At 34.8% G+C, this 13402-nt stretch overlaps 1 protein-coding gene across 2 annotated transcripts; it reads right to left on the bottom strand.

Annotated features, from left to right (window-relative positions):
* Positions 1 to 1993: 1993 nt before the first annotated feature.
* LOC101257908 (probable ion channel POLLUX) lies at positions 1994 to 10965 on the bottom strand. Of its 2 annotated transcripts, none has more exons than XR_003248353.2 (12): positions 10158 to 10946; positions 9474 to 9542; positions 8593 to 9213; positions 7497 to 7679; positions 7196 to 7255; positions 6910 to 7113; positions 5600 to 5848; positions 5085 to 5183; positions 3663 to 3857; positions 3127 to 3203; positions 2583 to 2849; positions 1994 to 2487 (listed from the first exon to the last, which is right to left on the bottom strand). XR_003248353.2 is itself a non-coding variant. In XM_004248789.5 (12 exons), exons 1-12 carry the CDS (start codon positions 10689 to 10691, stop codon positions 2269 to 2271), a joined length of 2793 nt encoding a protein of 930 aa, XP_004248837.1. In that variant the 5' UTR covers positions 10692 to 10965; the 3' UTR covers positions 1994 to 2268. The 2 variants fall into 2 exon arrangements, 1 of the variants encoding a protein (XP_004248837.1); XM_004248789.5 differs by having other exon boundaries at positions 3127 to 3219; positions 10158 to 10965.
* Positions 10966 to 13402: the final 2437 nt, after the last annotated feature.

Genomic DNA, 13402 nt, shown 5'->3' with positions numbered 1-13402 from the left:
AGAGAGGTAAGCGAGAGAGGATAGAGAGTGGGAGAGAGGTGAATTGTATATGCATATAATTGTATATTATACATATGCATTTGTATATATGGCAAGCAAGATTGGGAGAGGGAGGAGAGAGGTGAGCGATATTGAGAGAGGGAGGAGAGAGTTGAGGGAGAGAGGGCAGAGAGTGGGAAAGAGTTGAATTGTATATGTATATAGGTTAAATAATTGTATATTATACATATGTATTTGTATATCCTGGCGAATTATACATATACAAACGTGACTAGTTATACAACTCGAAGTCACCCCACGTAATTAATGTATAATATTAGTCGCGAGTGATAACTATAGTAAACTATGACTATGATGAGTAATTAAATAGTATAAGTTTGCTTAGCCGCATAATTTTTTCTTCCAAAAATGAGATGAGGATTTGATGTTAAAATGTCGATTTGAGCCAATGTATTACATGCATAGTTTGATAAGTCGATCGGTATGAAAATCGAATGTGATTTACTAAGATGATTAAGTCTGTTGAGATGGAGATCGAATGTGAATTACTAAGATGATTTTTGGGATATAATTCTGTACCATTGAAATTACTTAACTGGGTCTATTAGATTTTCATATTAGGAAGATAGCAAGAATAAAGTGTTTGATGTGGATCTGTGTAAGAAAAATTAATAAGAATCTATTGTTAGCATAGGTGAAATTTTATTAGAGGAAGACACGAAATTGAAGCATTGTAATGTAATTATCGCTTCTTTGTTTGCTAAATAAGATTTACCTTCATTATTTTAAGGAACCTTATTTGTTTTTCTTTTTCCTTTTATTTTATAAACTAGTTTCTGACGTGTGTTCCATGTGAATTTTTGTAGATACGTTTGAATGACTAAAATTTAATGGAAATATATATGTAAATTTAATGAATAATAAAATGTAACAATTACAAAATAAGAATAAAAACTTACGCAATATAACATTCATAGAAAACTAAATAAAGAAGTATAAAGGAGAAAAAAAAAGATAAAAAGAAACAGATTTAAGAAAAAATATAATGTAGACATGAAAAAATCAGTACATAACTCTCTAAGTTTTTATCGACTCCTTCCATATCCTATCAAAATTCAAGAGGCTTCTTCATCTACTTTAACTATAGAATAAAAATGACAGCCTAATAATCTTGGTAGGAGTTTCATGAGATAAAGATGTTGAATTTATATAGATAGAATAGAAGGAATATCAAAAGAAATCTTAAAGTTTTAGTTTAAATATTTGAAGGTTATGAATATGAAAAAATGATAGTTATGAATATTAAGAGTATAAAAGTGAATAAGTAATTAACAAATAATAATAAATAAATGAAGAATATGAAAAAGAAAATTAAAATTAGCAAACCATGTAGAAAGAACAATTAAAGTTCTTATCACGTAATAAGTGTTAATGAATTTAGATTTGTGAAGATAGAGTCATTCTTTAATAATAATCAAGAGGACAGTATCAATGTGTGTCTCCATTTTGCAGATTTACAACCTTTAAATTATTGAATTTCGTTATTTATCATTAAGGATAATACTTTATCTACATGAATTATATTATTCATGAGAGGGGTTAAGGAAAAAATTATGAGAAGAGGAAAAATAAAGCAATTTAGGTAGAAACCATTTTTAAAAAAAATTATAATTATTATATACATATAGATTATAAATGATAAATATTAATTAATTAGATATTTAATTAGAAATTAATCTTAAAAAATCTAAAAGTCATTAACATTTTAATTAAATTTATACAATCAAATATTTAAATATTTTATAACAATTTAATTTATAGAAGGGGTAAAATAATAATTCAACTTTTAACTTTTTTTGGTTCATGCTTTTAGTAACATATGATGAATGCATTATTTGATAATGTGTATGCAATGTATAAGAAATCTTTGAATTAAAGCACTATTTGATAACTAAACTGCTCCAAGAGAGGATGCCAATGAAACAAAAAAAACTGATTGTCTAATGATGGTAAATTTTCATTCTTCATTTCCCCGATTTGTATTGCAAAATGTGAAAAATGAAAAATGAAAAAAGAAAAAAGACAAAAAAGGGAATTAACAGCTAGCTCTCCCCTCCTTTCCTACTACGCAGACCAGTTCTTACCTCTCTCTTGCTATTATTTTCTACCTAATCTGCTGGTTAAAGTTTACCTCATTTGCCTCTTTTGTAGTGACCCTGTGAGTGTTGCTTGTCGGGACAGAGTTTGTGATGATTAATATAAAGGTCTTCAGTCACCTGAGGAAATAACCACAAAAACATCATCAAGGGACCACTTTCTTTGCTTTGACTTGCCTGCTGGGTTAATCACAGCACGTTCTGCAGCTGCAATGCGGTATCCAATCACTATCTCCCGTCTTTGACGACCCCTTCTCATGATATCATAGAAGCACACTTCTTCCTGATCATACAGATAAAACTCTGCCGGCTTGATGCATAATTCATTTCCCTGTATTTCATGCTCTCGCATTAAACTCATCTACAGTCGTCTAAACATATCACACATTGCACTCAGTATATAAGTAAATAAGGAAAAACCAATACCTCTTCCGCAAACAGTTCTTCTAGAACACGATTAATCTGTTTGTCTTCTGCTACCATTGCAAGTGCCATGCTCACCAGTTCATTTGACAGCACGTAATCACTTATCCTAGACACTGACACAAGATTTCTTGTCCTAGAGTCCAATATCTCACTTATTATTATTGATCTGTCTGAAGCCTGCTGCATTTCACGAATCCAGGAGCTCTGAGAAAACACTGAATGCCGTAGAGAAACAGACCTAGAGTCTTTATTAGGAAGACGCTTCGACTGCATTAAATAACAATTCAGCAATTTCAATCACTATTGGAGGATTAATGACATCCATTTTACCATTGTGACTTGCGAAATTAAAAAGGCAGGCCAGAGGGAGAGGAAGTGAGATCATTAGTACTGGAAGGGAGGAAAAGGTAAAATGAAGTGAAAAGAAATTGAGGGCAAAAATGAAAAGTTGCAGACTTCTTCAAACAAGAAATGCTTCTCAGAAACAAGTATTCCAGTGAAAAACTTCGTTTATATGCCTCAATCGGAAGTTAGCAAAAATGACCTGGATATCTCGGATGAGAAGGAGGGTGGCAAGAGAGCGTGAATCAGAGTGAACAATGGAGTCTTCGACGGATTCATCTGCAAGAATCAAAATCTATTCTCTTAGAGTTAGTAAACAGTGCATCAACAAAAATATGAATTGACATGATAAAATACTATCCTCTGTTATACAGTTTTAACTTTTAAATCATAATGATTCTCGTCTTTGCTTAATTCTACTCTCAGGAAAATCAAGAGCAACTAGCCCACTGCATTCAGATCCTTTAGTAGCAAGACAAAGATAAAACATTTTTCCTGAATTCAGAAGCGTGAAAAAATTACCAAAAGGATTCACCAGCTACCTAGCGCTATGCTAACAACATATCCAGAAATCATTTGTTTTGCCCACAGGAACTTTAAAATAAATAAGCATCTTCCGTGCAAACAAACATGACCATATTTTTCTCCAAACCTTGTTGAGATATGACTTCATTTATTTTCAGTTTTCTTTTAGGAGAGTATTAAAGATATCAAAGTATGAGCACAACTTGAACTTACCGAATCAAATGTCTCCAAAGGAAGACCCTCTAAATGACGTCTAATCACTGCATTTCCCACACGATGGACAAGTTTTATGTTATCTAGTCCTGATATATCAAGACCCCCATCAGTCAACTTTTTTTCTCTATCTTTCTCGGGCACCTCATTAAACATCCACAATTCAGACCCTGGAGCCAATAATGCCTCCAGTACCTAACAAACAAGACGTGAAGAAGCCTCTGAAACACATGAATATGAATAGTATATATTCTCATCGTTATTGTAGGTTTCTGAAATGATGGTACAGCAAAAAGAGGTTGGAAGAAAGATTGAAAATATTTCTCAATAATTTGTTAAGCATAAAAGACTTATATATAGTCAACCTGAAAACAGAATCTGGAGAACAAAATTCAAAAAAAAAACTAAATTAGATCAACTAGACTAATCTAACAAAATTCAAATTTAAACAGAGACTTCTACTGCAACTAAACTACTAATTATTCTAGTAATTTAGCAGTAACAGAAGCAAACATTCAACATTTTAGAATTGACACTGTATTTCATTCTTAAAAAGCTTTGAACACAAAAATTTCAACACAAGGATTTTTAAAGAAGATCACATTATAACTGGAATAAAAAAGAGAAAAAAAAGGAAGAGACTAGTAATTATAAGCATGAAAGACAAATATATGAACAAATATATTGTTTAGTGTAGGCTCTTCAGAAGAGACTCATTGGCAAGTAGAAGTATGCCTTGGAATGACACCATGGAAAACACATATTAAGCAAGGCAAGCGCTCTACACATTTTGACCCTTGCTTTAGGGCTCAAGCACGATTAAATAACACTGGTTCTCGGGGCGTGGTCTCAGGCAGGAGCTAGGAGCAGGGGTGGTAAGTGGGTTATGGAAGCTGGAACGCTAAGAGTGGGATCTTGGAACATAAGGTCGTTAACTGGAAAATCCATAGAGCTACTGAAGATTATCAACAAGAGGACAACACTGAAGCATATATTAAGCAAGGTGAAGCGCTCAACACATTTGAGACTCGCTTCAGAGCTTAAGTACGCTTAAATAATAGTGCTTCTCGGGCGTGGTCTCAGGCAGGTGCAGTGGTGGGAAGTGGGTTATATGAGCTCCAAGGCTAAGAATGTGATCTAGGAACATAGGGTCGTTAACAGGGAACTCCATAGAGCTAGTTAAATTATCGAGAAGAGGATGACACTGAAGCTGTTGAAGCACATCTTAAGCAAGGTGAAGCTCTCAACACATTTTGAGCATCGGTTCAGGGCTTAAGCACGCTTAAACAACACAGGTTCTCAGGCATGGTCTCAGGCAGGGCAGGGAGCTGGGGTGGTTTCTTTATTAGTCACATATTCAGACACAGACATGCAAACACACACAGATTGAAAGGAGAAATAGGTGATACAGATGTACAGTACCATAATCATATCATCAATATCACGTCTCCAGCCACAGAATAAGATTCTTTCTGGATATTTTGGAGGATCAGTTATCCTAGGGAATAGGCCTTTATTTACCTGCAATAAGCAAGCCACTATTTAAGCAAATACAGAAACTGAGGCAATATCCACCATGCATTAGTTGAAATATCACCAGACAAGGATCAGAAATATTGACCTATGGAAGTAGATTCACAAAATTCAAATATACAAGTAATGGTGATACACGACTCAGACTCAATTTCTGTCTTTGTTTGATTATTTCGAAGAACTATCAACTATATTGCCTGCCAGTGACGGAGAATAGAACTAATGTTTTACCATTCTCTTTCTCACACAAGATAAATGCCTTAAGTTCAAAAAAGGAAATAGAATACTGGAGAGCACCCTAATTTGATGCTAAAAGCTACAATAACCTACACTAGTAAAAATACCTTAACAGAAAAAAAACCAATACTAGCAAAAATAAAACCAATACAGAGAAGAAAATTGACCTCTGGTAAGAGACCTGGCGCATAGGTATCATCATCCTCAGCTATAACAAGGACTTCATCACCTTCTTTTAGAACATATCTATCATCAGGATTTATGATAATCTTGCCCCCATAAGCAGCAACCTTAACACCGCAAGGAATAGCCTCCGGAAATGATACCAGTACGTCTTCAAAGGGTACACCATCCAGTTGAGGCCACCGTTTGATATAAAATTCTGCATTTTCAAACCCCAAAATGTCTTCCCAAATCTGTCATATTGGACCAGACAGGGTATTAACAAGAAAATAGATATTACTACTACCCAGAAACTGACAGCTACCAAAAACAGGATCAAGCACAAATTGAGAAATCTATACTATTTCGACATTCAATCAGTAGGTACCTCGATATTATTGTAATCCATACTATTTCGATATTCAATCAGTAGGTACCTCGATATTATTGTTGTCTACAATGAGTTCGCTCATCCATCATGTGGGTATCATTATGGTTTCAAGTACAATTTGGTAAATGGTTAAAATTGCCTTTCATTTTATATTCCATCTGAATCTTGTGTATCAACTAAGATCAGATTATCATTCAATACAGCTTGGGAAAGCATGTGCCCAAATAAATCCCTCAAGGAAAGATGAGTCTTAACCTTATACTGGATCTTCAGTCCAAAACAGATTGTGCATCAGTTTCAGGAGTATCAACTGCAGAGCAGTATTAAATAGCAACAGAATTGTTTATCTATGAGATTATGATCACATGTAATGGATCAAAATGTTCACATCAAAATCAATCTTGAAATTCTCTCCACACATTTTTTGGGTAAATATAGGTAAAGATTAAAAAGGACGTCAACTTCGCCACTATGAGCATACATGGCTGGATGCTGGTCCAAAGAGGGTTACGGAAGGTTGAAGGCCAGCAATAAACAAGCTAACTTATGAATTTTCATAACACTGAAGTTGTATTGGAGTTGAACAGGTATTAAAAGGAGCAAAATGGGTATTGAGGATTACAAGAGACCGGAAGTAGTTTGAAAGGCATTGTTTGTTGTTATATCATCAAGAAGGAACTCAAAAGGAAGATAATTTTTCTGGTCCAAACTTGCAAGGTTTTCCGGACATGTAAGGCACAAGTATACAGTCTCTTGATAAACGCACTCATTGAATTTAAAACTAATGATTATAGCCAATAGATATAAGAGGAACCAGATGGACCACATTATGTCCAGACGACAACATAAGTAGTAAAAAGCTGCCAAAACAAGGAAGAGAAAGACAAATGAAAAAATAATGCAACAGAACTATGTATAACTTACCTGAGCAAGGCCAGGCTGCAAAGCACATTGTATCATCAACCTCCCAATCACATCATGCGCAACAACTGTTTCAATAAGTTCACCACCAACAAGTTTCACTAACGGTTCGTTGTCAAGATCACTCATCTCCACAACAACATGACCTCTCAACCCCTCTCTTACTCCAGTTAGGCTAAGTACAACCCTTAGAGCACGCGCATCACTCTAATAAGAAGAAAAACATTAGAATAATTAGTGGAATTATCTGGTTGTTCAGAGATTGAAGATTCATTTGTGAAAAAAGCACCTGATCAGCATTCTCATCAGATGCTAAGACAATGATTGCACGTGCTTTAGAGACTGATACCTGCATGCGTCATAGAAGAACAAAAACGAAAAGCAAAAACTATGATAAAGAAAGAATAAGGCAGGGTAAAGAGAATTCAAGAAGCGTATAAGATCAAGTTGAATCCAAAGATAATAGTTACTTTTACTTCACAGAATAAATTAGAATATTAGGATAATGACGAAAGGAAAACTGACTAAAGGATAAGACGGAGAATCAAGGTCAACAAGGGAAAGAAAAAAGATACACTCACAAGTCACACCTTTTTTAGATCAGCAAGTATCAGTGGACTGCCACTTCTGCAGATAACTGAAGTTCCCATGAAATCAAATTCTAACTTTGCTATGTCCAGCTCCATCTCCTCCTTGTCTCTTTCCGCAAGAACAACGACAACACCACCACCAATGCTCTTGTTTGCTATCGCTAACTGCTTCAAAAGTGACCCCTGTAATAAGAAAATACTTTTACTCCTACATGTCATAACCAGTCTCAAAAGCCATGAAAAAATCAGATAATTCCTTCCATCGAGCGAAGACTGCCAAGTGATGTTTGCAGCTAACAGAAACAAACAGTATGACCTGAAAGCTATTCTAGAAGTATGTCTGTCTTTGTTTTTCTCCAACAAGATCTCTCAAGAACCAATGGTACTATCTTACTTGCAATGCCTATTGAAAACAATTTGCAGATTTCCACTCTACTGGATAATTGAGAAGGTAATGAAAATTTGAAAATTGCTCTTTCCTATATAGAGTAGTTATGCTATTTTATTTCCTCTCTTCATCTCTTGAACAATTAATAATAACGAACCAAAACTATATCAAGCCTTTTTAATATAAAGTAGAATAATTTTATAAGTCAAACCTATATCAAGCCTATTTACCTAGCCAAAATCACCATTACTCAAGTATTTCATTCTACTTGTCATGTAGGAAAAGAATCAAGCAGACAGAAAACAGAAAGCTCTGTTAGCAGCTGAAAGTGCCCTAAATTCCTGGAATCAAATTATCATCAATGAAGAATAACTCTCACTAACAACTTAGATTATATTATTGACAAGTCAAGGGAAGATTCAAGTCCAACAGTACAACCTTGTTGCACAGCCATGTAGGTCAATCTGTGGCTGTCTATATTTAAATCCAACGATTCATTACTGTCCAATATGTTTGGATCAAATGGACTGTAGGTGGATCTGGACTAAACTTTCTTATGGATCATATTGATCGAATGGATTATAGATTACCCACACCCCATATCTAACGTATGTCCATCCAAATCTACTTTTTCTGCCCAAATATATAGCAAAATTCAGATAATACGTCAAAAAGTCGAAACATTTTAAGCAATATCGATAGACTTACCAATTTATCACTCCATCCAAGAACAAGAATGTGATTACTTTCAATCACCTCACTCTTTCCTTTCCTTAAAGAATCCACTTTTTCTGAAATAGCATCTGAAACAAGCCCCAGCATCATAGCAAATATGAGCATGCCTCCAGAGCTTATCAGAACTGAAACTATCCTTGGCCCTGCACCAACCATATCAGCATGGTTTCCAGAGTCTGCTACAAAGCTCCAAGAAAGCCAAATAGCTTCAATAAAGCTGCCATCACCAACAGCATAAAGTGCCAATCCTCCATATACAATTAGAAAGAGAGTGGAAAAAAGAAGTGCAAGAAGCTTTGCATAAGGGTAAACTGAGAAACACACATCCACCACATATGCAATCCTTTTCTTCAGTGGAACCTCCTCCTTTATGGTATATTTCCTCTTCAAGAGATCAATTATTCTCGGAAGATAGTCAAGATATCTGTACAATGCAAAAGGAATAACGAGGATAAACACCACCATGTACAGAGCAACTGTTCTGCTGTCGGCATTACCAAAATACACAAATGAATTAACTTCTTCAAGCTCCATGATACCAGCGCTGGCAAGATCAACATGGCTACAAGCTCTACGAAGACTACTATTCTCCTCCTGCAAATAAATCAATCCTCACCTTCAACTAATGTATTGAGAACCAACTATTTAGTTACAACAGAGATCAAAATTTGAGTACAAGTTGAGCGTTTAATATGCCTGTTTCTTCCAATAAGCAGTGGTTCTTCTTATTTTACTTTTTTGGGGCAACATAGTATTCGGCTTTTCTTTTAAAAAGCAGCAACTGAAAACTATATGTAGACAAAGACTAGAGTGAAAAGAATTCCCGATTTGAACAGTGTTCATAGAGAGCATACCTGAAGTTTAGAGACTTCATTCCGCAAATATAATGTGTGGGATACAGATAATGTACAAAGAAACTTAAGCTGCAATAAAAGTAAATAATTGATCAACATATCAGGAAGAACCGAAAAACCAATGCATCGAGATCAGAAGGGTTTATAAGAAACAGAGATTGGATATTATCCCAAAAAAAGGAGAGAGAGAGAGATTGGATGGGCAACAAATTCCCATTCACCAAAAAAGTAAAACATAGTACTATCCTACTATGTACTCTCACTGTCCAATTTATATAACATTCTTTCCTCTTTGGGAAGTCTCAAAATGTTTGACATCATTCATTTCTATAAATTTCATACTTTAAAAATTCAAATACATTAAACTATTCAAATTTTAAACCTCGAGGTAATCTTTACCAAACCAACTTGTCAACAATTACTCTAATTGTTTTTCCGGCATGGCTAACATAACATATAGAACTCAAAATTAACATTTCAAAATCTGTATCCAGTCAAACACATGGGTATAAAAAGGGGACGGAGAGAGTATTGTACCACTATGTAACATTTTATTAGCTCCCTGAAAATTTTACCCAAAAGCAATCAATTGCAAATTTCACATTTTCTGCATGTCTTTTTGGTTTTCAAATCGAACAGAGATAGAAACGGGAATCAGAATTGGAAAAGCATAAAGACACCAACCAAAAAGAGAATCCACGAATATCTATGAGCAGAAGGTCTTCGCGCATTGGAGAAGTTAGCTGAACTGGACCCTGACAAAGCCGAAGAAGCTGAAGTTGAGACTTGAATTGACAAAGCATTCAAATCTTTCTCAGCTTTCAGCTTGGGCTTGAGCTTCATCTTTGACTCCACCTTAGCTTCACAACTCAAATTGGAAGGCATAGACTCGCTACGAGCTGGTAATTCGAGCTGATTCCTCTGTGATTTCGAAGTTGACTTGACGTTAACTCTACTCCTAGTAGTATGCGGTCCAAGAAAAGAGGGGTAAACGTAGTCACGATCGCCAAATCCAAAATTTGCATCATTAGTCGCGGAAGTGGTATGAGATTCAGAGTAGGATGGTGAAGTAGAAGAGACACGAAGAACAGCGGGGAAAAGTTGTCCGGCGAGTGTGTTGTCGGCATTGATTTTGGATTTCTTGAGCAACGGAGGTCTCTCCGGCATGTTAGGGCTTGGATTGGTTTTGGAATTTGGAGCTCCATTTGTGTCGGGCATTGTCGGATCGAACGGGGAGACAATTATACAACACGGAGAGAGAGGGGAGATTATGGAGAGAAGTGAAGTGGGGAGGTAATGGAATGTTTACAAGCAAATGGAGAAGCCATGGGAGACTCACATGGCTCAAGTGGAAAGACACGAGGTTATGGTAGTTTATATTTTTAGTTTAATTGGAGCTTTGTTTCATTCTCGGTATTGAAGTGCTTTCCCATTTACGTTCTTCTTTTTTGCCAAACAAAATTGTTTCGGAACTGGATTCGAAAATCGAGTTGTGTTTACATATAATTTTCCAAATAATATTTAGTTGTTTAAATGTATTTTTCTAATATAAATATGTAGCAAGATTAAGCTAAAATAGTAATAATATGGAGCAAAAAAATAGACAAGAAATAAGAGATCAAAATGGGAGAGCTTTGTTATTTTTCCAATAAGTATGTTCATTATTGGCCAAATATATAAACAGATCTCTAAACTTGGTTTTTTTTCCTCGGGTAGCTCAACTATGTCATTTTTCTGTTGAATCATTAAACCACCCATAATTTGTTCCTTTAAAACATTATTGATTGATTTTGATTGGCTTTTCTATTTTAAATGTCTTCAACTGTGTTTGAATTGTAATAATTTTGATTGAAGGAATGAAGACAAACCGTGTTAGTCTCATTTGTATTCTAATGTGTTCAAATGACTTAAGCAAAACACAATTATTCTCGAACATTTTCAGTGTCAATTGGACTAATGAGTTGTGGAACAACATATGTATCCTCTATCAATACCCTTCATAAATCTCGTTCCACATCAGACAACTATGTTTGTTTAAACAGAACAAATTATGGGGATTCAATGATTCAATAGAAAAATGACGTAGTTGAAGTACCTGAGGGAAAAAACCCAATAAGTTTAGGGATCTGCTTATGTATTTGACCTTCATCATTTATGCTACCATTTGTAGTGTTACATAGAACCATGAAAAAAGTTGTCCTAAGTATGACATTAATCATCAAAGCTATGGAAGAAGATCATGAGGGAGGCTATGGAGGTATGAGAGTTAAATATTATAATCGTGGACATCTACACTAAGGGGTTGTTTTTTGAGTGCATTAGCAAAATTAATACATGCATTAACTACGTTATTGTGCATTGAGGAGTGTATTATCAATACAATGAATTTCTAGGTATTAGTAATGCAAATGGATCCAGTATATGTATCAGCGTGATTAAAGATCCAATTACCCCTCAAAAACATTTTTACATCATTTCCAATAGAAATATAATGGACTCGATCCGTCATCAACTAGTGCACCTGCACCAAGGAACAAAGATGAGTTTAATGATCAAAATTCATAAAATTTCATATCTAGACCTGCTCAATTCCAAGGTAGTGTGGGACAAAGAGGAAATTGAACTCCTACAAATGTTAACTATATTAGGAACCACCCAAAAGCATGTCACAATGGCTCCACTGGATGTTTCAAGTGTGGTAAAAAAGGTCACTCCATGAAAGAGTGTCTTAAGAACAGCCAGGGCAATGAGAATATGGGCAATAGAGTCGAATCTTCTTTAGTTGCTCCACCAGACAGAGTTGTACCTAGATGAGCTATTTAAGGAAAAGCAGAAGAGAGAATCGTCTTTATGCTATCACTAGTCGCCAAGAGCAAGAGAATTCTCCACATGTCACTAGTATGATCAAAGTCTTTACTTTTGATGTTTATGCTTTGTTAAATTTAGGAGCGGGTCTATCTTTTGTGACTCCTTATATTTCATGAATTTTAATATTCTTCCTGAGCAACTTCTTGAGCCCTTTAGTGTTTCTTCACCTATTGGTGAATCTGTTCTAGCAGAGAGTATTTATCGTGATTGTACCATTTTCGTCAATCACAAGAGCATGATTGACTTTGTTGAGTTAGACATGGTAGATTTCAATGTCATTCCAAGAAGAAGAAAGAGGAAGAAGAAACAACCAAACCTGGAAGGAGACAAAGAAACGAAAGTAGTTGATGGGTAGAAAGTTTGAGTGTGATTAAATAATATGTTGTAAAGGGTAAAAAAAATTATGAAAAAAATATTTTGACATGATTTCAGTGTAAGTTTTATATACTATGATTTGACAAGCACTTGCCTAATAACAATTTGAAATGTTTCTACTAATTGCAAAGAAAAGTGTAATTGGAAGTAGACCTTGATGAATCAGGCAGATAATGACAGGTTCATTAGAAATGTATATCTTGTAGTTACAGATTACCGATATAGCCCTTGCAAGTGGAAAGGTAGAACTAGCATATCGTTACTGATATACCTTGAGTAGGGATCTACCAATATGGATATTTAACAATTTTATGAGGGGTTCACTGTATTGGTTACTTCTTAAAGAAGACCACACTAATTACATAGAAACCTCCCAAAATATAAGATTTGATATGAAAGTGCTTTTCTCATTTTACTACTAAGTATTTATATAAATATTACTTACATGAGGCAAATAAGATTTGAATATTGTATTGTTTATGAAAGGCAATTTATTTCAAAATTTTGATTATCATACTAATATATTTTCTGACTTGTTCCTTATTAAAACGGTAGTGGTTAACAGCCTGTTTGGCTCAGCTTAAAAGCTGGTTAAACTGACTTAAAAGCTGATTTTTGACTTATTTAACTGTTTGGCAATACTCAAAATAACTTATTTTAAGTTAAAAAAAAACTTATTTTAAGCC

The sequence above is a fragment of the Solanum lycopersicum genome, chromosome 10 (genome assembly GCF_036512215.1).
Source record: "Solanum lycopersicum chromosome 10, SLM_r2.1".
NCBI classification, from domain to species: domain Eukaryota; kingdom Viridiplantae; phylum Streptophyta; class Magnoliopsida; order Solanales; family Solanaceae; genus Solanum; species Solanum lycopersicum.
Note: the sequence above shows the minus strand (reverse complement) of the source record. Positions and strands in the feature narration are given on the sequence as shown.